The sequence below is a fragment of the Solanum stenotomum genome, chromosome 5, assembly GCF_019186545.1.
Source record: "Solanum stenotomum isolate F172 chromosome 5, ASM1918654v1, whole genome shotgun sequence".
In the NCBI taxonomy this organism is placed as follows: Eukaryota; Viridiplantae; Streptophyta; class Magnoliopsida; order Solanales; family Solanaceae; genus Solanum; species Solanum stenotomum.
In genome coordinates this window covers 8,695,755-8,719,377 of record NC_064286.1, presented here as the reverse complement: position 1 = coordinate 8,719,377, position 23,623 = coordinate 8,695,755, and the positions used below count along the sequence as shown (strand labels likewise).

At 33.1% G+C, this 23,623-nt stretch overlaps 3 protein-coding genes across 8 annotated transcripts in view; all 3 read left to right on the top strand.

The window, feature by feature from the left end:
• Positions 1-23,623, top strand: part of LOC125864477 (actin-depolymerizing factor 10-like) — a 616,735-nt gene that overhangs the window by 369,155 nt on the left and 223,957 nt on the right. The gene's annotated exons all lie outside the window — the stretch shown is intronic.
• Positions 5,095-6,417, top strand: LOC125863651 (serine/threonine-protein kinase BLUS1-like). Its single transcript, XM_049543694.1, has one exon. It carries the CDS (start codon positions 5,095-5,097, stop codon positions 6,415-6,417), a length of 1,323 nt encoding a protein of 440 aa, XP_049399651.1.
• On the top strand, positions 12,720-14,045 carry LOC125863650 (serine/threonine-protein kinase BLUS1-like). The gene has a single exon (XM_049543693.1). It carries the CDS (start codon positions 12,720-12,722, stop codon positions 14,043-14,045), a length of 1,326 nt encoding a protein of 441 aa, XP_049399650.1.

Below are 23,623 nucleotides of genomic sequence, written 5' to 3'. Positions count from 1 at the left end.
TTTTTCCTTATTAATTACATATTATTAATTAATAATAAAAAACCATAAATAGATTAATCATTTATTAAATAAATGGAAATTGATTTTTAAAATCAGATTTTTGAATTAATTTTAACTAATTAGAGTGAATTAAGGAAACTGAATATTCTTAATTAGTTTGGATCCCTTATTTCATGCTAATCATTAATTATCTACAATAATTTCAAATTAAATTAAAACCCACAATTTCAGTTTTTTAGTTTATTATTTCTAATTCCGTTTTTTTTTAAAATTTTCGTTTGTCTTTTTATTTATTTTTTAAGTATTTTCCAATTAATAATTTATTTTTTTTAACTTGTTATAACCTGAAATTTTTAATGTTATAGCTTGAAAGTCTAAATCTACTGCTATAGCTTGAAAATAGTACTATAATATATGTCATATATGAAATTTACAGTTTAATATTGCATGCATTAAGTATGTATATACTTATATGCATATTATAAGTTTCACTTATCTCTTATTTTATATTGCTAATAAATTTGCAATTTAAATGATAAATCTTTAAGATTTTTTGGTTAAAAATATCTTTATTTTTAATCAATTATTTTGTATTACCTTCATCTAAATATGTATTCATGACATTATGTTAAACAAATTGTTAGCTTCATTAGAACCCCCTTAGCTATAAATATTGTGACAAATGAAAGAATTAGATCGAGCATGATTAAGTGCTTGTTTGAATTAACTTATTGACTTTTAAGCTTCTTTTTTTTTAGTTGTGGAGCAAAATCTGATATCTGGCTATTGGGAATAACAGCACTGTAATTATCATACGGGTGGGTAAATTTTCAAAATGAGCGACATATAAAAAAAGCTCTTCGATAATAATTAAATTTGCAAATACTGCATGAACATATATTGAAAATTTAGTATTTTTTGAACAAATCCTACTGTAATAAACTTGCACGAGATTATAATAAAACAGGAAATAAGTGGACAATGTAAACTTTTATACACCATCACGTTACATTGATATGAGTACAAATAAACAATAAATTAAACCAACAAATACTAATTAAACATTAGTGGTAGGTAATCTTGAGAACAAGGCCAGGGTAAATATCATCATCATCATTGATATGAGTATTCTCTACCAATATAAAAAGATCACCGCATTTTTCAGATATTGTTTGAAGTGTTTCTCCTTCTCCAACTATGTATATTTCATCGCACAATACTAATTGTTGATCGTCTTCTTTAAGATTTCGAGCTTCCAAAAAAGAACACTTTGGTGAAAATAACAAAAACATAAGAAAAATAGTTGAGAAATTGAAGTAATTTGTTGAGGAAGCCATAATATTTGTGAAACTAAATAGATTAATGTTGTAGTAAGTATTTATAAGAAATATAATTAGTACGTGAAGGAAGTGGGGGTTGCTCCACGTTTCTAATATTTGGGTTGGGACGTGGAGCAGTTATTTACTCCATTTCCACAAATTGCCTTATTTATTTTGCAATTTTTAAATGCTTTCTAATTTACAACTTACAAATATTTATTTTAATTATAATAGTAACAAGTTAAGCATATGTGTTTTTGTAGGTATTGGCGTAATGTTATATCTATCTAAATAATAAAAAAAATGATTTTAGAAGGTTAAAAAGATGTTTTTTTTTTTATATTTTAAATTTATTTATTTATTTTGTTTATCATAATTTAAATAAGATTTACATAAAGTCAAAATATTAATTTTAAAGTTTTAAATGTTAGGACTTTTAATATAATTCAAATGAGAAAAAAATTTAAGATGTAAGCTTTGAGTCAATTTAAAAGTACTAATTATTAAAAGTTCTTATTGTTGTGTAGATTTTAATGATGATTAATGTTTAATTGTAGGAGAACCAAATTACAATGAAAAAAATATATCAACTCAGCATCTAATTTACATGGAATATATTTCGCAAATTCTTACTTGCTTTAAGTAACAAAAAAGAAAACATACTTGCTTTCAAATTATTATTTTTTTGCCACTTTTTTTTCATCCCAAATTATTTTTAGTCTAATTTGGATGCTTTAAAAAGAATTGCAATGTTTAAAGAGAATATTATGTTATAAATATAAATTTAGTAATATGTTTTTTTAAAAGTGGGAGGATTTAAATTTTTAGTAATATATTTTTCTAAAGAGGAGGATCCAAATTTATACTCTTTAAATATTGCAATTCGTTTTCAAAGCATCCAAACTAAACTAAAAATAATTTGGGATGAAAAAAGTGGCAATAATATTAATAATAATAATCCAAAGGCATGCTAAGCACGAATTTGTTTTACTAAGGCAATGAAATTATTATAAAATATATCATGTATATTAAAACTGTGGGATTAAAAAAAACAATTAAAAAATAAGAAAATAATTAATTATCTTGAATGAGTTAAGTTTGAATCCAATTCAAATTAAGAGTTATCATGAATCCAATTCAAATTAGAATTATGGATGGGTTGGACGAATGCCCTATATTTGAGTTTAATTTGATACCCTTAGAAATGATCATAAAATTCAAAAACAAGATTTTCGAGAACTACTTCTTTTCTTTTTTTATCTCTCTGCTATCTCATCCACAATATTAATGAGAAAAGGGTCAAAAATATCCTTAAACTATGTGAAAGAAATAAAAATGCCCTCCGTTTATAATTTGGCTCAAAAATGTCTTTACCGTCTATACTTTGGTTCAAAAATCCCCTTAAACTATGCAAAAGGAACAAAAATTTCCTCCGTTTGTAGTTTGCTCTAAAAATGTCTTTGTCGTCAATACTTTGGTCCAAAAATGCCCTTAAACTATGCGAAAGGAACAAAAATGCCCTCAATTTGTAGTTTGCTCTAAAAATGTCTTTGCCGTCAATACTTTGGTCCAAAAATGCCCTTATTGTTATTTAATGAGTCAAAAATGCTTCCAAATAAATATATTATTTATTTTCTTTAACACATTATTTTTTTAATAATATTTTTTTTTAAAATAGCAAATGTTTATCTTACTTCAATTCATAAAAAAATAAAAAAAAATAAAAATATTTCTTCTTTTATTATCATTATTTTTTATCGTTATATAAATATAAATTATGATTGATATACTATGACCTTATATCTATATGACATACATTATATGTCGAAAAGGCACATGACGTTATACTATTTAATTGATAAAATGAGATTAAGAAGAAAAAAAATATTTCCTATATTTTTATTTGTTAAAGTGATTTTAGAAGAAAGAAAACAAGAATAGTGTTCTTTAATAATATTTAATTAGGAAGAAAATGTGTTTAAAAAGAAAAAATATATATATATTTATTTGGAAAAGGAGCATTTTTGACCCATTTTGTAACTATAGGAGCATTTTTGGACCAAAGTATTGAGTGCAAGGGCATTTTTGAACCAAAGTATTAATGACAAGGGCATTTTTGAGCCAAACTATAAACGGAGGACATTTTTGTTCATTTCACATAATTTAAGGGCATTTTTTACCCCTTTCCCTTATTGATATTAAAGTTCAAAATTATATTAGTACAGAAAAATACACTCTAAATTATAAAAGAAAGAAAAAATAAACTACATTATATATGAACATAATAATAATATACAACTATTTATAACAAATTAATAATAACACAAAAACTTGGGACAGCCTGAAAGTTGAAAGAGAATAATTATAATATATACAAATTTTTCATTTTAGACATGTAATACTTGGCCATTTAAGAAAAAGAGAAGGGGAAAACTGAAACAAACAAAATATAAAATCAAAAAGGAAAGAAGGAAAGAAAGAATACAATAGTATTACAGAATTTTGGAGAACTAATCTTTTTCCCTCTTTTACATCTATAAGTTGTTTTTAGTAAAAATCCAGTCAATTTGACGAACTGAGACTAGTCTATGCAATATACAATAACCATATATTTAATATAATTTTATAAATGGAGAAGGGATTAAAATGTCCTTCAACTATTTGAATTCGTACAAAATTATTCTCCATCCACCTTTCGACACCCTAGTACCCTTGAGATCAATCTTTTGGCTCAAGACAATTGAATAATTGATAGAAAATTTATATTAATGAAAAATAATAAAATTTTTAGATGAAAAATCATATGGAGCGAGTTGAGTTATAATGAATTGAGGGTTATTTTAAAATAGGTCAATTATAACATATCATGAAATTAACAATTTTTTTGATAATATATTTGAGTGTATCGAGTCAAAACATGAATCATGTGTGATTTTTATTATTTATTTGCGAATAGTTTAAATTTGGATACGTTAGATTAGGTAACATAATAAATAAATATATAATGATTTTAATTTAGGGGACTTTGTTAAAAATAAGGGCAAATATGTATCAAGGGTATTTTTGGGCCAAAAAATTGACATCGGGGGTATTTAGAGGTCAAAAGGTGGATGAAGCGTAGTTTTGTACCAATTCAAATAGTTGAGGAACACTTTAAGAAGCCCTTCTCCATTTTATAAATTAACAATTGAAAAGTATAAAATGTACACAAATTTTATCATTGCCCAAAGACAATTCTATGTATTGAAATATAAGACACTTATATACCTTAGGTCCCCAAAGTGCTTGAGTCACCCCTCTTCCTACCTCAAAAATAGAGAAGTTGTTTCGGATAGACCCTTGACTCAAAATAAAATTCAAATAAATAAAAAAGAAGAAATGAAAGTGAAAAGTAACTAAATATTTTGAACAATAATTACAATTAATACGATAATCAAAGTACAAGAAACAACAAATAGTAACAAATATTGAAAAAAAAAAACAAAAGATAGAAAACTTGTAATACGATAATTAAAGTATAAGAAACAACAAAAAGTAGCACAAATAAAAAATTGAAATACAAAAAACGCTAAAACGATAATCGAAATACAAAAAATAACACATAATAGTGGAAGTCAAAAAACGAAAGAGCGGTATACAAATCCAATTAGGCGCGGGAAATAACAGCCCCAAACGGCCAAAGCTATAAATACATCTTCTTCTTCTTCCATTTCGTCTTCTTCACAAACCAAACTCCATTTTTTTCTGAAACTGTGATTCTCTGCTCCAAGAAAAGATGAATTCCAGAAACCCATTCACTCCTAGAATGGAAATTGGTTCTTCTTCAAAACAACCAGAAGATATTGGGGGAATAAATACATCTTCTTCTTCTCTTCATCTTCCACACAAACCAAAATTCACTTTTTCTGAACTTCTGCTCCAAGAAAAGATGAATTCCAGAAATACATTCACTCCTAGAATGGAAATTGGTTCTTCTTCAAGGAGTGTAGATGCCAAAATTGGTTCTTCAAGAAGTATAATTGCAGAAATTGGTTCTGATAGAAGCAATATATCAATGGATTTCGCTGCTTCTTTAAATCAACCAAGACTTGAACAAACCATTACTGATCCAGACACCAAAGATACTTATCTTCTCAACTTGAAAATTGGGTCTTTTTCTAATGGAAATTGCCCTGTTTACAGAGCTGTGTTTTCGAAATATACGTATGAGGCTGGCAGAACCCTCCCTTATGACCATGTTACTTTGAAGATCATTAACATGAACCTCCGTGAGAATGAATTCAACTTGATTCGAAGTCAAAGTGATACACGCATTGCTCTTTTTGAGAATACCCACATAATTCGATGCAAGAAAACTTTCATTACTGCAAATTTGCTATGCGTTTGTTTGCCGTATATGTCTGAGGGATCGCTTCGTTATATTCTCTCCACTCATCCCGAAAAGAAATTGCCAGAACGTCTCATTCCTGTTGTTCTTAAAGAAGTACTTATTGGTCTACAAGACGAACTTCATGTTTTCTACAGACCGATGCCTCATAATAGTTTGAATGCCGGAGATATCTTTGTTAACATCCACTATTATACTAAAGCTTTGTCGATCAAGTTAGCATTTGAAACATCTGTTTATGATTCCGAACCCCCATATTGTAATGGTGAAGAAGCTAGTTCGTTTTTGAATCCGAAGAGTATTTCTATATGGGGTGCTGCACCAGAGGTGTTTGAGAGTGAAAATGAGGATAACAGAGGAGCAAAATCTGATATCTGGCTATTGGGAATAACAGCACTGGAATTGGTGTATGGGAATTTACCTGTGAAGAATCGAACAGACTTCGATTATATAATTAACACGTTAAGGGTGAAGAAGAAATTTCCAAAATCACTTAAAAAGATGATGATCAAGAGGGATAAGAAACTCAAGAAAGTGATGGATTTTGCTAAACGAAAGAAAAGGGTGTTTTCGCGCGAGTTTGAGGAGATGGTTCTTGCTTGTCTTAGAGAGAATCCAGACGAAAGGCCAACTGCTAAGGAGCTTTTGAAAACTCCATTCTTTAGTGATATTGAAAGGTTTAAGCAATTTGTGTTGAATACTAATAATTGAGCTGTGAAAGATCAAAACAGGAAATATCGATATGTATAGTGTGTATTACTTTCATTTAGGTATGAAATGAGCTGTTTTCTTAGTTGGGATCATATGGTTTATATACATGAAATGGAACTTCTGCGGATCTGTTGTCTGATTCTTCCTTCTGTTTCTTTATTTGGATGAAACATTTGTATGTTCGTATGAAGTTGATCATTCTCTGTGGTTAATGCATCTGTTTTATGAACAGATTTCCAGTTATAATAGACTATTTGATCAAACACATTCCTATTAGGATCTTGCACTTTGAAATTTTTATGTCTTACACTGTTTTTCTTATTAACGGTTATGCTTTCTCCAAACTAAACCTCACTTAGTGGGATAACACGTACATATGATCAACATTTCTTGTACATGACTCGTCTGCATACAAAGGGCTCCCATACCCCGAATTTGAATGAATGAATCCCTATTTCAACAATTTATAGATGGTTTGTTCTTCGACTGTCCAGTTGTTGCCATGATTAGCAACTAAGTGCCTTCATGATCTCTCAAAATTGCTCACTTGATCCAATTGAAATATAATTTTGGACATCATATTAATGACCAAGAAAATCCTCCCACCTAATACTTAAAGGTCCTCCAAATGAACTCCATATTATATATATCCTCTTGGCCAAATAAAAGTATGGATCATAGTTTCTCTTAGTGGATTTTTTCTCAAATTAGAACAGTATTTATAAGCTCTGATAAGTGATAAGCACGAGTTCCGGTAAACAATATTTTGTGGCGATACAATTACTTTGCAAATACTGCATCATGAACAGATACTGGAAATTATTTACTGAAGAGTTGCAGGTTGTAGCTTTTTACAGCTGTCCTTTTCACGTAACAAAACTCTTAGTCTCTCATGGGATCGAGTCCCCTATTAGATCACATAGTTTGTTAAATCATCAAAACTACATAATGAGCTCAAAATAACATTTCTCCCTTTTTTATGATGACAAACTTAACTTCTTTTTCCTTTATCAATACTCGTTCCCCCTATCAACATGACCATGTTCTTTCAAAACAAAATGACTTACCGAGCTCAGCCTTAACAATTTTCCCCTTTTTGACATCATAAAAAGTAAAAAAGTAAACCAGGTTGACAGAATGCAGTTCAAGCAAATTCATGGTCACAATACACACATGACACCACATAGGATAAAAAATGACATGTAGGACATGTGTGTCTATTTGTTCAACTTTATATAAATTTAAGTGTCTACTTGTACAGACCCAAAGTTGAAGGACATAAATGTGATTTGAAGCCAAGTTAAAAGGGCATATTTATGTATTATGCCTATTCAAATATTGTAACATCCGACAATTTGAAATAACTATGAAGAGGCTTAGAATTGGAAATTTTCAGTTTTGGAAAGAATTTAAAAATCTGGAAAATTTGGCTAAGTATGGAAAATAATGAATCTTTGGCCAACTTTGAACAGTTATAACTCCTAGCTCAGGATGATCTAGGTGTGGTTCCAGTTATGGTTGCAAATTTCGTGGATTGGTCTTTCCAACGCCATCAAGTTTGCTAGTTTCCGAGTTTGTATGAGTGAGTTATGCCCTTTCAAAGTAGGGCAGTTGGCAGGGAATCCGACCGGAAATTTGTAAGGGCATTTTGGTCTTTTCCCTAGCCTTTGCTTTTGGATATATATGAGTGTGTTGGACTGATTTTGATCAGTTTTTCTCATTTTTAAAGAGTGAAAGTAAGGGTTTAAGAGTGAAGAGGAGAAGAAGAGGAAAAAGAGAAGATCAAGCTAGATTTCGTTAAAGATCGTCGTGTTTTCTTCGGGGGTGATCCCTATTAAGGTATGTGAGTTCATAGTGTTGGGTTGGTTCTTTCCCCCACACGTCAAGCTCGTTTAATTTCGAGAAAAGATTGAATATGTTTGTTGAAGTTGTTGGTTATAATTGTTGAAGTTGTAGTTGTGTGGTGTTGAAGTTCTTGTTGGTTTGGTGTATGTTTCGGTTGGTGTTTGTGAGTTGAATCTATTGCATGTTGAGAGGTTTATGATCTTAAGTGTTTGGGGCTGGAAACTTTGATGTGTAGAAGGTTTAGAGTTGGAGAAAACTAAGGAGAAAAGTCAGTTTTCAGGGAAAAAGGGTGGGGCGTCGCGCCTGTCAGCGCGCCCCAAGAGGAGCTCTGAACTTTCCCCCTTGGGGCGGCGCGCCCATCAGAGCGTCAGCAGGCTTCCTCTGAAGTTTTTGGTTTGGCGCTCCGCGCCTCTCAGAGCGCCAAGAGCGCCAAGTTTTGCCATTCCTTCCCCACTTTCTCATACATGTTCCTAGGTGTTGTACCTATGTTCCCTAGTTGTTTCCAACACCCCAAGGTATGTTTAAATGTCAAGAACTCATCCATAACATGTGATCAAACACCTTGAACTCATGACTCCAATTCAAGGAGAGTTAGTTTCCAAGTCAAGTGAAGTTAAGAGTTGAGTTAGAAGTTAAAGAAGGGAGTCAAAGCAAGTCTTTAAAGCCTTCCAAGAGTCTTTGTTGAATGTTTCAACTTCATTTAAGAATCAAGTTTCAAGTTAAGTCAAGTTTCAAGTTAAGTCAAGAGTTTAAAGTTAAGTCAAGAGTTTAAAGTTGAGTTCATTGCTCAAAAGTTATTAGGGAACTATGTATTCCCAAAGAAGTTTCCAAATGTTTTTACATTTGAGTAAGAAAGGAACTATGATTCCAAAAAAGAGCCTTTGGGCTAGTTTTCAAGAAAAAGGAACATCGATTCCCAGTGAGCCTTCGGGCAAAGTTTTGAGTAATTATCTCAAATAAAGAAAGATGTGTTTAAAACACTTATGAGCTAAGTATTTTTGGGAGTAGTCTTGAGCACCGAATTGGGGACACGAGTTCATATAAACTCAACTCTCCATAAGAACCATGCGCCAACATGGGAGTTAACGGGTCATACTTTTTAGATGAAGCCGTAAGATTAAGCTAGTGGATCCACTTAGTAAAGTTAGCTTTCTATATCACGGCAAGGTATAAGATAGTCCTTGGGCAACGTGAGGTAAAACGTTGTATCACCACTAGGGCTCATAGTGGTGATTGTCAGTTGAAAGAGTCTCCCACTAAAGTTATATTACTTTATATAAGTAAAGTTGAGTTGTTATTGTTTTATCTTTAACAAGCTAAGTTGTTTACACTATTTTGCAAGCTTTATATATTGCATGTGTCGTATTGCTTTATATATTGAGTTCAATTATTTATGAGTTGAACAGAGCCAAAGTAAGAGTTCCTTTGTACTCCTTCCAAGTTTAAGTTGTGGTTTAGCTTTCCAGCTCGCATACTCGTACATTCAATGTACTGATGCCAGTTGGCCTGCATTTTATTATGATACAGACACAGGTATCCAGGGCCAACATCCGGTTCGCCGTTGATCCAGTTGAGTACTTCAGAGTCAGTGGTGAGCCTCTTTGCATTCCGGAGGACTCAATCATTTTGTTCTCTTAGTTTTGTTTTATTAGGATGTTGTGGGGTCTGTCCCAACATCCATCTCAGTATTATAGAGGCTTCGTAGACAATCAGTCAGTTGGTTTTGAGTCTCTCATCTATGTATATATGTAAATATTCTATTTTGAGACTTAAGTTGTCTTTTTGGCCAGATTTTATTTCAGTCGGGTTGTTTTAAAACCTTGCATTGCATTGGGTTTTCCGCTGAGTTAAGAAAGTCAGGCCAAGGTTTCGCTTGGGGGCCAGCAATGGTCTTCGAGTGCCACCCATGTCCAGGGTGTAGGCTCGGGGCGTGACAAATATTGCAATTAAAAATTACAAAGAGAACCGGGACAATGCCCACTGAGTTTCAACAAAAAGAGAAGTTAGGGAACTGAGATAAGAGTTTTTGGAGGAGGGAGGTTTAGAGGTGAGGGATTGGAGTATGAGGGTTAATCTGGCATTAACCTAAACAATTTTGAATTTCTGGAGAGATTGAAGGAATGGAGAGGTATTAAAGGAGGTGAATTAAAGGGTGTGACAGGTCCCCTGAAAGGTAGTGGTCTTTGGTATTCAAATGATGGGACAACGGTTAGGAACCCGGATGATTGACACATGACAATTACAACGATTCTCATAAGCAATTTAAAGAATGCTAATCTTTGAGACTTGACCAAGTCCCTCTCTATAGTTTAAATGTAATTTGTCTGAGTCTATCCTGACCTTCCATATATTCACCATGTGTGTATACCTACAAAAGGTATAAAATTAAATTTGCCAAAACAAACATTACCGAAAACGAGGATACCTGCTCCCTAGACATAGTCAAGTAAGGGGTTGATTTCTTCCACTCAATCGAGTTTCAGGATCCCCAACTTCAATCTATTTTCTTGAACAGGTCCCTACTTAGAGCCATCGTGAGAATATCATCAATTTGATCTTCAATCTTGCAAAATTGCATGTTGATGTTTTACCTTGTCGTCATCATTATCCCTTAGAAAATGATGTCTCACATCAATATGCTTAGTTCTATGCTACACTGGATTCTTAATCATATTGAGAGTATTTGTATATTCGCACGAGAGAGGAATAGTGTGACTGACCACTTCACTTCAAAGTCTTAAATTGTGCATAACAAGTCACAAACTGCTACATCCTCTGTCTCAAAGCAACAAAATTTTGCTTTTTAAGCCCCCAGGAAATAAGAGATGAACCCAGAAAATGAATCATTCCTAAGGTTCTCTTTATATCAACTTGATACCCTACATAATCTAAATCATCAAATCAAATCAGTCTCCTAATCCTAATGGATAGAATAAAACCAAGTCCCATGTTTTCTTCAAATATCTCAGGATCCACTTAGCAGCTATCAAGTGTGATTCTTCTCGACAGGTTTGGAATATTGCACATAGACCAACCCCGAAAACAATGTTCGGTCTGCTGGCAGTGAGAAACTTGCTAAACATAAACTAGTTATTGGCCTTTCAAAATTAAACTATATGAACAATCACATTGGTGATACATGTCAAATAAATAACCAAACTAAAACTTGCAATTTTTATGTGTAAATGTAGATGGTTTATTCAATTTTACTATTGTTTACTGTCTTTCCAATTTTAAAAGTTGATAGTTTATCATTTTTAAATTGAAAATTGACATTTTGTAAGTGATCAATTTACTAAGATGACAATTATTTATCCTCAAATAATTTAAGTGAAAAAAAAGGCAAACATGACAACAAAATTGTTCTTCTCATAGCTAGTTAGAAGGCATAAAAAATAATATTGTCCGGTAATTGTTTACCTTAACCCAATTACATAATAATTCAAGGGTATAATTGAAAAGAAGTTTCTTTTATAAAGTTTTAATCTAAACACAAGATGATGTGGGAAATAATGAACCAAACACTTGATAAAAATAAACCTGCATTACTAATCTCTGCACTATTAATTTATACATTACTAATCCCTATATTATTAATCTTTGTACCAAACAACCCCTTAGTATTGAAGGAAAAAAGTACGCTTTTGTTACTGGAGGAAAAATTGAAATAAGGCTTTTGAGAACTACTTTTTTTCCCTTTTTCTCTCTGCTATTCCATCTACTGTATTACTGATATTAATATTCAAAATTATATTGGTACACAAAAATACATTATAAGCAATAAAAAAACTACATTATATATAAGCATAATAATATTATACAATTATTTATCACAAATTAACAATAATCCAAACAAATATAGTAATAAACAAAACATGAAAGCCCGAAAGTCGCAAGAGAATAATTATAAGGAAAATTACATGGTTAAGCAAACATATACTAGTTAATTAGTCATTATAGTTATAGTTTTAGTTAATTACCACTCCCGACCAACATTCAGTGATAATCACGTGGGCTGGGATTTCGAATTTGTATAATATAATTTGTATAATGTAATTTTTATAATATAAATTGTATAATTTTTGTATAATGTAATTTTAATAATATAAATTGTATAACTGTTTAGAGTTCAGATGTTTGTATTTGTATAAATTCGTTATTTTGAGTTTATATAAAAATAGCTCAATTATACAAACGTACTCGAGAATTATACAAACGAGACAACTTAAATTATAGCTACAACTCATAAATATGGAAACTATAACTGTGAAGCATAATTAGACATGTAATACTTAGCCATTTAAGAAAAAGAAAAGGGGAAAACTTAAACAGATAAAATAAAATAAAAGAAAAGAAAAAAAAAAGCCAAATGGCCAAAGCTATAAATACATCTTCTTCTTCTTCACAAACCAAATTCCATTTTTTTCTGAAACTGTGATTCTCTGCTCCAAGAAAAGATGGATTCCAGAAACCCATTCAGTCCCAAAATGGAAATTGGTTCTTCTTCAAAACAACCAACAGAAATTGGTTCTTCTTCTTCTTCTCTTCCTCACAAACCAAATTCCACTTCTTCTGAACTTCTGCTCCAAGAAAAGACGAATTCCAGAAACCCATTCAGTCCTAAAATGGAAATTGGTTCTTCTCCAAAACAACCAGAAGATATTGGTTCTTCAAGAAGTGTAGATGCCCAAATTGGTTCTTCTTCAAATCAACCAAGAGATGTTGGTTCTTCAAGAAGTAGAGTTGCAGAAATTGGTTCATTGGATTCAAATCAACCAAGACTTGGACAAACCATCACTGATCCAGACACCAAAGATACTTATCTTCTCAACTTGGAAATTGGGTCTTTTTCTAATGGACACTGCCCTGTTTATAGAGCTAAGTTTTTCAAATATTTTTATGACGTTGGTAAATCCCTCCCTTATGGCTATGTCACTTTAAAGATCATCAATATGAATCTCCATGACCATGAATTCCACTTGATTCGACGTCAAAGTCATACACGCCTTACTTATCGTCAGAATCCCAACATAATTCGATGCAAGAAAACTTTCATGGCTGCGAATTTGTTTTGCATTTGTTTGCCGTATATGTCCGAGGGATCACTTCGTTCTATTCTCTCCACTCGTCCCGAAAAGAAATTGCCAGAGAATTTCATTCCTGTTGTTCTTAGAGAAGTACTTGTTGGTCTACGAGACGAACTTCATATTTTCTACACACCAACTCTTCATAAGAGTTTGAGTGCCGGAGATATCTTTATTGACATCCACAGTTATACTAAAGAAATGTGGATCAAGTTAGCATTTCAAGTTTCTGCTTATGATTCCGAACCCCCAAATTGTAATGGTGAAGAAGCTAGTTCATTTTTGAATCCGAAAAGTATTTCTATATGGGGTGCTGCACCAGAGGTGTTTGAGAGTGAAAATGAGGATAACAGAGCAGCAAAATCTGATATCTGGCTATTGGGAATAACAGCACTGGAATTGGTGTATGGGAATTTACCCGTGAAGAATCGTACAGACTTGAATTATATAATCAACAAGATAAGGGAGAAGAAGAAATTTCCAAAATCACTTGAAAAGATGATGATCAAGAGGGATAAGAAACTCAAGAAAGTGATGGATCTAGTTAAACGAAAGAAAAGGGTGTTTTCGCGAGAGTTTGAGGAGATGGTTCTTGCTTGTCTTAGAGAGAATCCAGATGACAGACCAACTGCTGATGAGCTTTTGAAAACTCCATTCTTTAGTGATATTGAAAGATTTAAGCAATTTGTGTTGAACTGAGCGGGGAAAGATCAATGTGGTGGTATTAGTAAAGCAGATTCATGGATTATGATGTATAATGTGTACTACTTCCGTTTAGGCATGAAATGATCTGTTTTCTTAGTTGAGGATCATATGGTTTATATACATGAAATGTAACTTCTGCGGATTTGTCTTCTGTTTCTTTATTTGGATGAAACCTTTGTATGTTCATACGATGCATCTGTTTATGAATAGCAAATGAATTCTGGTTGTCCGAATTGGGCTGTTGATCGATTTCTTGACAGCAGACAGGGCAAACAGATTTCCAGTTATAGGCAGTGGTCTGGTTATGCCTTACACTTGCTTTTATTATTAAGAGTTATACTTTTTTCATTGTTTTCTTACACTCCACCCTCCGTAGACGTGACTTAGTGGGATTTGTTGTTGTTGGTCTGGTTATGTCCATTTCAATTAGTATCATCGTAATTGCATAACACGTACATATGATTAACATTTCTTGTACATGTCTCGTCTGCATACAAAGGGCTCCCAAACACCAAATTAGAATCAATGAATCTCTACTTCAGCAATTCTACAGATGGTTTGTACCGCTACTGTCTAGCTGTTGCCATAATTAGAGACTAATTACCCTCATGATCTCTCCTAATATGATCACCTGATCCAATCAAACAGGCCTTCTCTCAGACTTTATTCGTCAAATAGAACTGGCAACAAGTCCAAGTCCTAGGTATCTGATCTTTTGGAACAGCAAGAGCAATTGAAGCATGAGCTTGAGGAAATGACAGTCGCTTTGGCTAGCCGCGATGCTGAAATTGTCAGGCTTAATGCCCAGTTGTTACAGGCACAAGCTGAGGGACCTGGTGCAGGTGAACTTGTGGGTTTGAAAGCCCAAAATGAACGTCTCAATGTTGAAGTCAAGAGCCTCACCCAACAGTTGCTTCAGGCTCATACAGAGTGAAATGTTCGAATGATCCTACTTCTCCAATCCTTAGATCCTAAGCCTCCTACTTCCTGAACTCCTAAAATAATCTTCCCTCTCTTTTTATCCCATTGACAGTTCTATGGTTCTTATTTGTAATTTTTTTGTAGTATTTTGTATGACTATTCTCATATATTAATGAATGTTTTTGCCTTGTATTTACCATCTCTCCTCCAAATTCTTATGTATTTTTATTCATGTTAAGTGTTTCCAAGTGGCCGTGAATTTGTCTCGACTACATGATAGTGGCTTGGTTTTGCTGCTTTACTTTCTTGTGATGTCAAAAGGGGGAAGATTGTGTTGATGCGGGTTAGTTAGTAGGGATCTGATCACACTACTAGGGGGAATTCGTGAACCAATAATACAATTGACAGGGCCGGGGGAACAAGTTTGATATAGTTTGTCATCATCTAAAAGAGGAAAAATGTTATATTGTGAAGTTTTGATGAGTTAACAAACTATGAGATCTGGTAGAGGGATCGGTCCCATGAGTGAGAGACCTTCAAGACAGACCACAGAGGACAACTGTAAAGCTGCCACAACTATAGTGATTGGTGAGCAAGGCAAAAGAGGTGCATGTCCTTACTCAATGGCGTTGCACTAGGTTATTTTGTCCATCTTATATTGGTCACCTAGACAATAAAAAACAACCTAGTTCTTGCAATCAAGATTTTCAAAAAAAAAAAAAAGAAGCAAAAGCCATTCTCATACATCGCAAGGGACCTAAATGAGAGACATCAAGTGATCTTTAGTTGTTATGTGAGGTTAATGTCTTGTGTTCTAATAGTGTAAGATATATTCCTATACTATAAGGGAATATTGATCATTTCAGTTGTAATCATTATCAAGTTGAGTTCATAGCTAGAGTTAGCTTTGTCGAGTTTTGAGTGATATCTATGTGTCACGACCCGATTTCTTAAGTCATGATAGCACCTACTATAACCCACCAGCAGGTAAGCCAACCCGGAACAACAAGTAATGGGTCTGAGGGTAGAAACTAAACAAGAGTAGGCAAATAACAATATAAACAGGCAGAAGCAAACCAAAACATCTATACAAATAAAGATCTCTCCCAGAACCTGGAAGTCACTAGTACAGAGCTACTACAAAATGAGTACAAGTCCCAAAAGTGGACAACAGAGATTGGATTGTCTCGGAAGGTAAAAGACAAGTTTATATATACAGATGGAGACTGGTATAGTACAAAACGCCGTGTGCTCACTCCCATCTCCGGATCAGTCTGCTCCAAGCTCGATCAACGCTGGCTACTAGTGCCCGGACCTGCATCACGAAATAGATGCAGAGCGTAGCATGAGTACCAAAACAACAGGTACCCAGTAGGCATCATAGGCCGACTGAACTTGAAAAGTAAAGGCAGAATTAAAAGAAGGAATAACACAAATCGAAGTCAAGAACGAAAATCTAACTAACAATGGATGCACACGAGTGTAGAAAGAACTAACTGAAGCAATCTATAAGCTAACTACACCTAGCTGGACCCCCATAAGCCCAGAAGATACACTCGTGCGCAGGTTAAATAAAAACCCGAACGGACCCCCATAAGCCCGACGAGTACACAAAATAACTATAACTAAACATAATTGCATATGAGAACCCAAGAATGGAGAACACGAATCAGAACCTCAACCCCAATTAGTAAAATCTGACAGTACAGAGGCCGAACCTCGAGCCGGATGCTCACCAGAAGTACCAAAGTAACCAATCACAAGTATCAAGTATCTGAGGCCGAGTTGCCGGAACTCTAACCGGATGCTCTATATAAGTATCTGGGCAATAGAGGCCGGAACTCTAACCGGATGTTCTATATAAGTATCTGGGCAATAGAGGTCGGAACTCTAACCGGATGCTCTATATAAGTATCTGGGCAATAGAGGCCGGAACTCTAACCAGATGCTCTATATAAGTATCTGGCCAATAGAGGCCGGAACTCTAACCAGATGCTCTATATAAGTATCTGGGCAATAGAGGCCGGAACTCTAACCGGATGCTCTATAAAGGTGCTAATGTAGCTGCTGAAAGAGTCTCAATCGATCTATTCTCATAAATGTCTGTGGATCGCCGTCCACACCTAGCTAATCAATGTAAGTCCTTAGAACCGAATCGAAAATAAAATTCAAATTGCGAAGCAGAACTAGTGTCGTCGACGTAACTCTTGAAGCTGTAACATCGGGGAAATAAGGATAACTATCATCGGAGCAAACATATCGCCTAGTTAAGGCCCAAACTATCAGACTCAAGTCTGCTACACCAGTCTACAGGGATCTAAGTCGGCCGAGCCGTGTCGAGGCAAAACTAAGGCCTAACGAATCTGAATCATGTATTTCTAAGGCAAGCCCTAGTCAAACCTAAACTAAGGCCCAAATGCTTCAACAAATAGTCATCGAGCATACAAGTACTCTACATAGCAAAGAGGGACAATTAATAACACAAAGCATGCTCACAGTTACCCGATAATTTCCGAAATAGGCCAAAAACATGATTTCTAAACACCTATGCATGATTCAATCACTACCAACCCAAATCCCAACTAATCAACATGCATTCACACTCTCAAGTTCAATCTAAGAGAGGGAAACCGTAACCTACCTGTAGGTCGATCACACGCGCTCCAAAATCACTTCTTCGGAGCTTTCCCTTTTCGAACGTCCTCGAAACGCTGCCCCGCTATGAAAAATAGAGTCACAACATTATTACGGTCGTTTAGACACCAAAATCACAATAAACGGAGACGGATCAATTTCGGGGTCAAAACGGGGAAAGTGGGATCCGCGCTGGAAATTCCGGAATTAACCCCAAAAGTGGGTCCTAACCAATTCCCCCAGCTCATGTCCCAAAATGGGACACAATTCGGGGACCGGAAACAACACAATATCAACATGCAACCAAAACCCAATTTACACTAAAACGGAACAACAATAGCAGCAGCTATTTACAAGAAAATACCAGAAACGAGGGTCCAGATGCTGAAACCAATCACACCACGACGATCCTCATGAAAAACCCCACAATCTAGGCTTTTGAATCACCAGATTCGCACCTAAAATGACCAAGAAATCACCTTCTAAAATTTCCCAAAAATTGAGCTCGTAATGAGCTAAGACAGCAGCTAAAACACAACTTTTTACCTCCAACAAAATTTAAATACAAAATCTAACCACGCCAACGCGTTCTCCTTGAAAAACAACTCAAGATTTCCCCAAGAATCACCGAAATCGGATCTAAAATGACTAAGATATCAAGTCTCAAAAATTCCCAAAATCAAGCTCACAAAAAGGGTGTGGCAGTAGGTATTTCACAAAATTTACCTCAAACGGAGACCCCAAATCAGTTTCCGAGCTCACCAAAGCGTTCCTTGCGAAAAACCCCACAAGATGGACCTTCGAATCACTGAAATCGGACTTGAAATTAGAGAATTATGAAGGTTTGAAGTTGAGAAATGGGGGCTGAAATATGCCTGCACCAGCTATATATATATATCAGCTGAAAAGCTGATTTTTGCCAGCTTTAAAATCTCCGACGGGGTGTTTGGGATTTGTTCGGAACCCGGTAAAAATAAAACAGATATGCTACCCTACTAAATTTGATATTCTGGACTCAACGGCGCAGTCAAAATTCCCATCAGAGGTCATATCGATAAAAAGTGGATCCCACTTCCAAATGTCATTTTAACCAAAATCCACTAAGGGGCTCGAAATGAGTCCGGAGGCCTCGGGGGTCGAACGAAAGGTCATTCTAGACCAAACTCAACATTCTGGAGCTAACCACGCTGACGGAATTTTCATCTAAGCACATTTTCCAAGAATGTTGACCAAAGTCAACCTTAGGCCAAATTTCAAACGCTAAAATGCCTAATGGTTCAAACTCGCATCGAAGGCCTCGATACTCGTTCTAACTATGCTACTAGCCTAATTTGGCCACTCCGGAGCTGATGGAACAGTCAGAATTCTCTTCTGAGGTCGTCTTCTTGAACTTTTGATCGAAAATGATCATTCAAGATTCATAAGCTCTAAAACACAAAAACTCGCACCAAGACCAAACGAACTACCAGGTGACCAAACTGTCAGTCCCAGCAAGTCATAAATGACTTGGGGTCACTACAGGAACGCTCTAAACGACACATAGAATGCAAGATACAGAAATAACCAGGAGGGTCATTACACTAAGTTAACTAGAGATAGTTAATATTGTGGGCAATGGAGTCATTGTTTTGATCGATCTTGTAATAGAGTTGTTACAAAGAGGGAAGGGATTAAGGGTTCAATTCCTAGGTTGCAATTAGTGAAGTTGTTGCTGAAATCCTATGAGACAGACGTGATTTTTTTCTCCCTTGAACAAAGAGGTTTCCATGTAAACAATCTCTATTTTTTTTACTAAGCATTACTTTCTGTATAGTTCTTGTTTGTGTCAAGGGATTTGGTATGTTGACTTGTGGTGGACTCATACAAGCCATCAATATCAAACCAATCAATATTTTATTGGTTGACATTTTACTAGTGTATTAATATATTTACAAACTGATATTCAATAAGCCGAATTGTAAGCATAATTACTCTCCCAATAAGTGACCCTACTAAGATGGTAGCTATTTTAGACATGTAATACTTGGCCAATTAAGAAAAGAAAAGGGGAAAACTTAAAGAAACAAAATAAAATAAGGGCCAATTATGCGCGGGAAAATAACAACCCAAAACGGCCAAAGCTATAAATACATCTTCTTCTTCCATTTTCGTCTTCCTCACAAACCAAATTCCATTTTTTTCTGAAACTGTGATTCTCTGCTCCAAGAAAACACGGATTCCAGAAACCCATTCAGTCCCAAAATGAAAATTGCTTCTTCTTCAAAACAGCCAACAGATACCGATTCTTCAAGAAGTGTAGATGCCGAAATTGGTTCTTCTTCAAAACAACCAATCGATATTGGTTCTTCAAGAAATGTAGATGCAGAAATTGGTTCTTCTTCAAATCGACCAAGACTTGAACAAACCATCACCAAAGATACTTATCTTCTCAACTCGGAAATCGTGTCTTTTTCTAATGGAAATTGCCCTGTTTACAGAGCTCTGTTTTCCGATTTTTTGTATGGCACTGGCAGACCCTTCCCTCGTGGCTATGTCACTTTGAAGATCATCAATCAACATCGCATTTTTCAACCTCAGAATCCCAACGTAATTCGATGCATGAAAACTTTCATTGCTTCAAATTCATTATGTGTTTCTTTGCCGTATATGTCTGAGGGATCGCTTCGTTCTTTTCTCTCCACTCGTCCTGAAAAGAAATTGCCAGAGAATTTCATTCCTGTTGTTCTTAAACAAGTAGTTGTTGGTCTACAGACGAAGTTCATGTTTTCTGCACTCAAACGCTTTATAAGAGTTTGAATGCCGGAGATATCTTTGTCGATAAGGGAGAAGAAGAAATTTCCAAAATCAGTTGAAAAGATGATTATCAATTTCTTTTGAAAACTCCATTGTTTAGTGATACTGAAAGGTTTAAGCAATTTGTTGGATTAAGATTGATGTATAATGTGTAAGTACATGAAATCCTCTGTTTTCTGAGTTTGGGGATTGTATACATGAAATGAAACTTCTGCTGGATTTCTCATCTCATTCTTCCTTCTGTTTCTTTATTTGTATGTTCGATTTGGCTGTTGATCGATTTTGCCATTGTTTTATTACACTCTACCCTCCGCAAACGTCACTTAGTGAATAATATTTCTTGTATTCTCAAGTCTACCAATATAAAAAGGTCGTTACACTTTTCAGATATTTCTCCATCTCCAACTACGTATATTTTAAGTTGAAAATTGTAATGAAATAGCAGAATTTTAAGTTCATTTGGACTTTTAGAGGCCAAAACACTCTCTCTCTCTTTTGAGGGAACAAAACTTTTTTGGAAATTTGAAATGTTATTACAATAAGTAAAATTTACTCAATTTCGTTCATATTTAGTTGTCCATGATATTATTTTGGGATATCTAATAATACTAGATTCTTAAGGCCCGTGATACGGGCCCAATATAATCAATTATTAATCATTATTTGACAAATATTAAAAGGTATTTTTATAGCATTCTGATCAACATTAATTAATATTGATCCTAGTAAAAAATTTAGTATTAAAAAATATCAAAAAATAACCATCAAAGAATATAGTGCATTGAATGGTGTTTCTCCTTCCTTAATTAAATATCTTAATTTTGAGAGATATGAAAAAAATTCTTAATAGAGAGCTCTATATCCGAATGGGCAACTCCAAATATCGAACTGAATAAAAATATTAAATTAAATTAACCCAATAATATTTTAAAGTATAATTGATATTAGCGATGGGTAGATTCATTTTTTAAGTTGTAAAACTCTGAAGTATAATATTCAATTTATTTATTTATTACTGTAAGACACAAATTTAGTAGGATTCAGAGTTAATTTGTCTGTTAGATTAGATTATATCTTATATAAAAATCATGAATCATTATGTATTATCATCTTGAAATCTATTCTATTCATTTCAATTAATCTATCGAATTTTTCTTTATAATCTATTAAAAAGTAATGTTCCTTCTCTTTTCTTAGTTCCAACTCCACATAACATATTTAAGATCACAAGATTAAAAGACATTTACTATATTTCACACATTTAAAATTTAAAATCACAAGATTCAAAAATCTTCCTTAATTTCTTAAACTTCATGTCAAGTCAATATAGAACAAACACATTGAAACAGAGAGATTAATATTTTTTATTTATCACTCATACATAAAAATTAGAACTAAGAAGCATGTTTCACAATTACATGAAGTTCTATATATGCATAATTTGTCTTAATGAACATAATTTTTTTAGCATGATGCAAATGTGTTTTTGGTTCTCTTTTTTCATGCACAATAACTTATAGGAACAAGTATTTTTGTTATTTTTATCAGTTTAGTGAAAAAATTTCAAACAATCTGAAAACATAAATGCATTTTCTCTGTTTTAAAAAAATCTATTTAGAATTAAATGCTAAATTAGCATGATATTTTAATACATAGATCATTACATATCGTATTGATTTTCTCATCCAGATATTTTATCTTATTCCAAAATTTATTCATAATTTTTAAAATTACTATTAATCATTTGCTATTTTTGTCATCTCTTTCTAAATATTAATCTACTTAAATTTATTTTACTTCTCTAATTAATGTATTGATTTTTCATGTGTTCCGATTCTTAACTTCTTATTTCAAACAAAAGAATAGCAATATTAAGTAAATAAAGAAATCAATCTGATTAATCTTAAAATTTAAAATATTCTATTATCAAAATATTCTTATCATTAATGTACGTAAATTGAACACGAAAAATACTTATTATTTCTCTTTAATATTTGATTCGCAAAATTTTAAAACTATTTATTTAAAAATTTAGTTAGTTTCTTAGTTTACTTTAATTTCATTTAATTTATCTATCCATTTTATTTATTAATTTTTATTTTTATGTAAATATATCTATTTTTAATACATTTTAAATCATGTTTGTTTCTTTTTATATTTATTTTAGTGCAAAAAGTAAAGTGTTAATGAAATATAAATTGATTTAATAAATGGGTCCCACCATTTTTAGATAGTACGGCTACTTATTTTTATTTTTTAATACATTTTAAATCATGTTTGTTTCTTTTTATATTTATTTTAGTGCAAAAATTAAAGGTGTTAATGAAATATAAATTGATATAATAAATGGGTCCCACCATTTTTATATAGTACGGCTACTTATGATATTTTTATGCTTTTCATGATAGAAAGTACATGTGGCCATCATAATAATAGCAACTTGGTTGGGTAATATGGGAAATTCAATAATTTTGCAGCAGAAAGTACAATTGTTTTAAGCTGATAATTTTGGTAAAATGACAAAAGTGCCCCTGGACGTCCTGGTCGTCTTCACTCTTCTATATAATAGAATAGAAAAATAGATAGAAATATAAAATTGAAGAAGTAGACAAACGTGTCCTACAAGACATAATTCACGTAAGACGCCACATAGAATGTCGCATAGGACATGAATTATATCTCCGCGTAGGACGTCAAGTAGGACACATGTGTCTACTTGTTCATTTCTATACAAATTTTTGTGTCTACTATGCACATCCAAAATTGGAGGACATTGATGTCAAATGAAACCAAATTAAATGACATATTTATGTATTATGCATTTTAGAAAAATATATTTATATTTTTATATAAAATTTAACCAAACACGACTTTAATTATACATTTTTTTAATAAAATAAAAACTATATTTTCATGACCGAACCAGATTAAGAAAGAAAATGATTAAAAGGCCTCGAATTTAAATTTTGAATATGAAAAAAAATCTCATTAAAAGTAGTAAGTACATTCAAAAATAAATATGAACTCAAATTAATTATTTTATTATTTTTTAAAAAAATGTGTGGTCTTGAATGTATAGACTTTTGAAGTGAGTAAAAAATGGGGTCCATGTTTTAACTTTGCATTAATTTCTTTTACTCCTCCCAATGTGTTGTACGCGTGTGACAATGGAAATCAACAACTTAATGGTGGATAAAGTGGGAATTACATAACTTTTGGCTGGT

What these genes read in the sequence shown, in the direction of transcription:
- LOC125863650 (XM_049543693.1), top strand. Translation starts at nt 12,720, where the DNA reads ATGGATTCCAGAAACCCATTCAGTCCCAAAATGGAAATTGGTTCTTCT.
- LOC125863651 (XM_049543694.1), top strand. Translation starts at nt 5,095, where the DNA reads ATGAATTCCAGAAACCCATTCACTCCTAGAATGGAAATTGGTTCTTCT.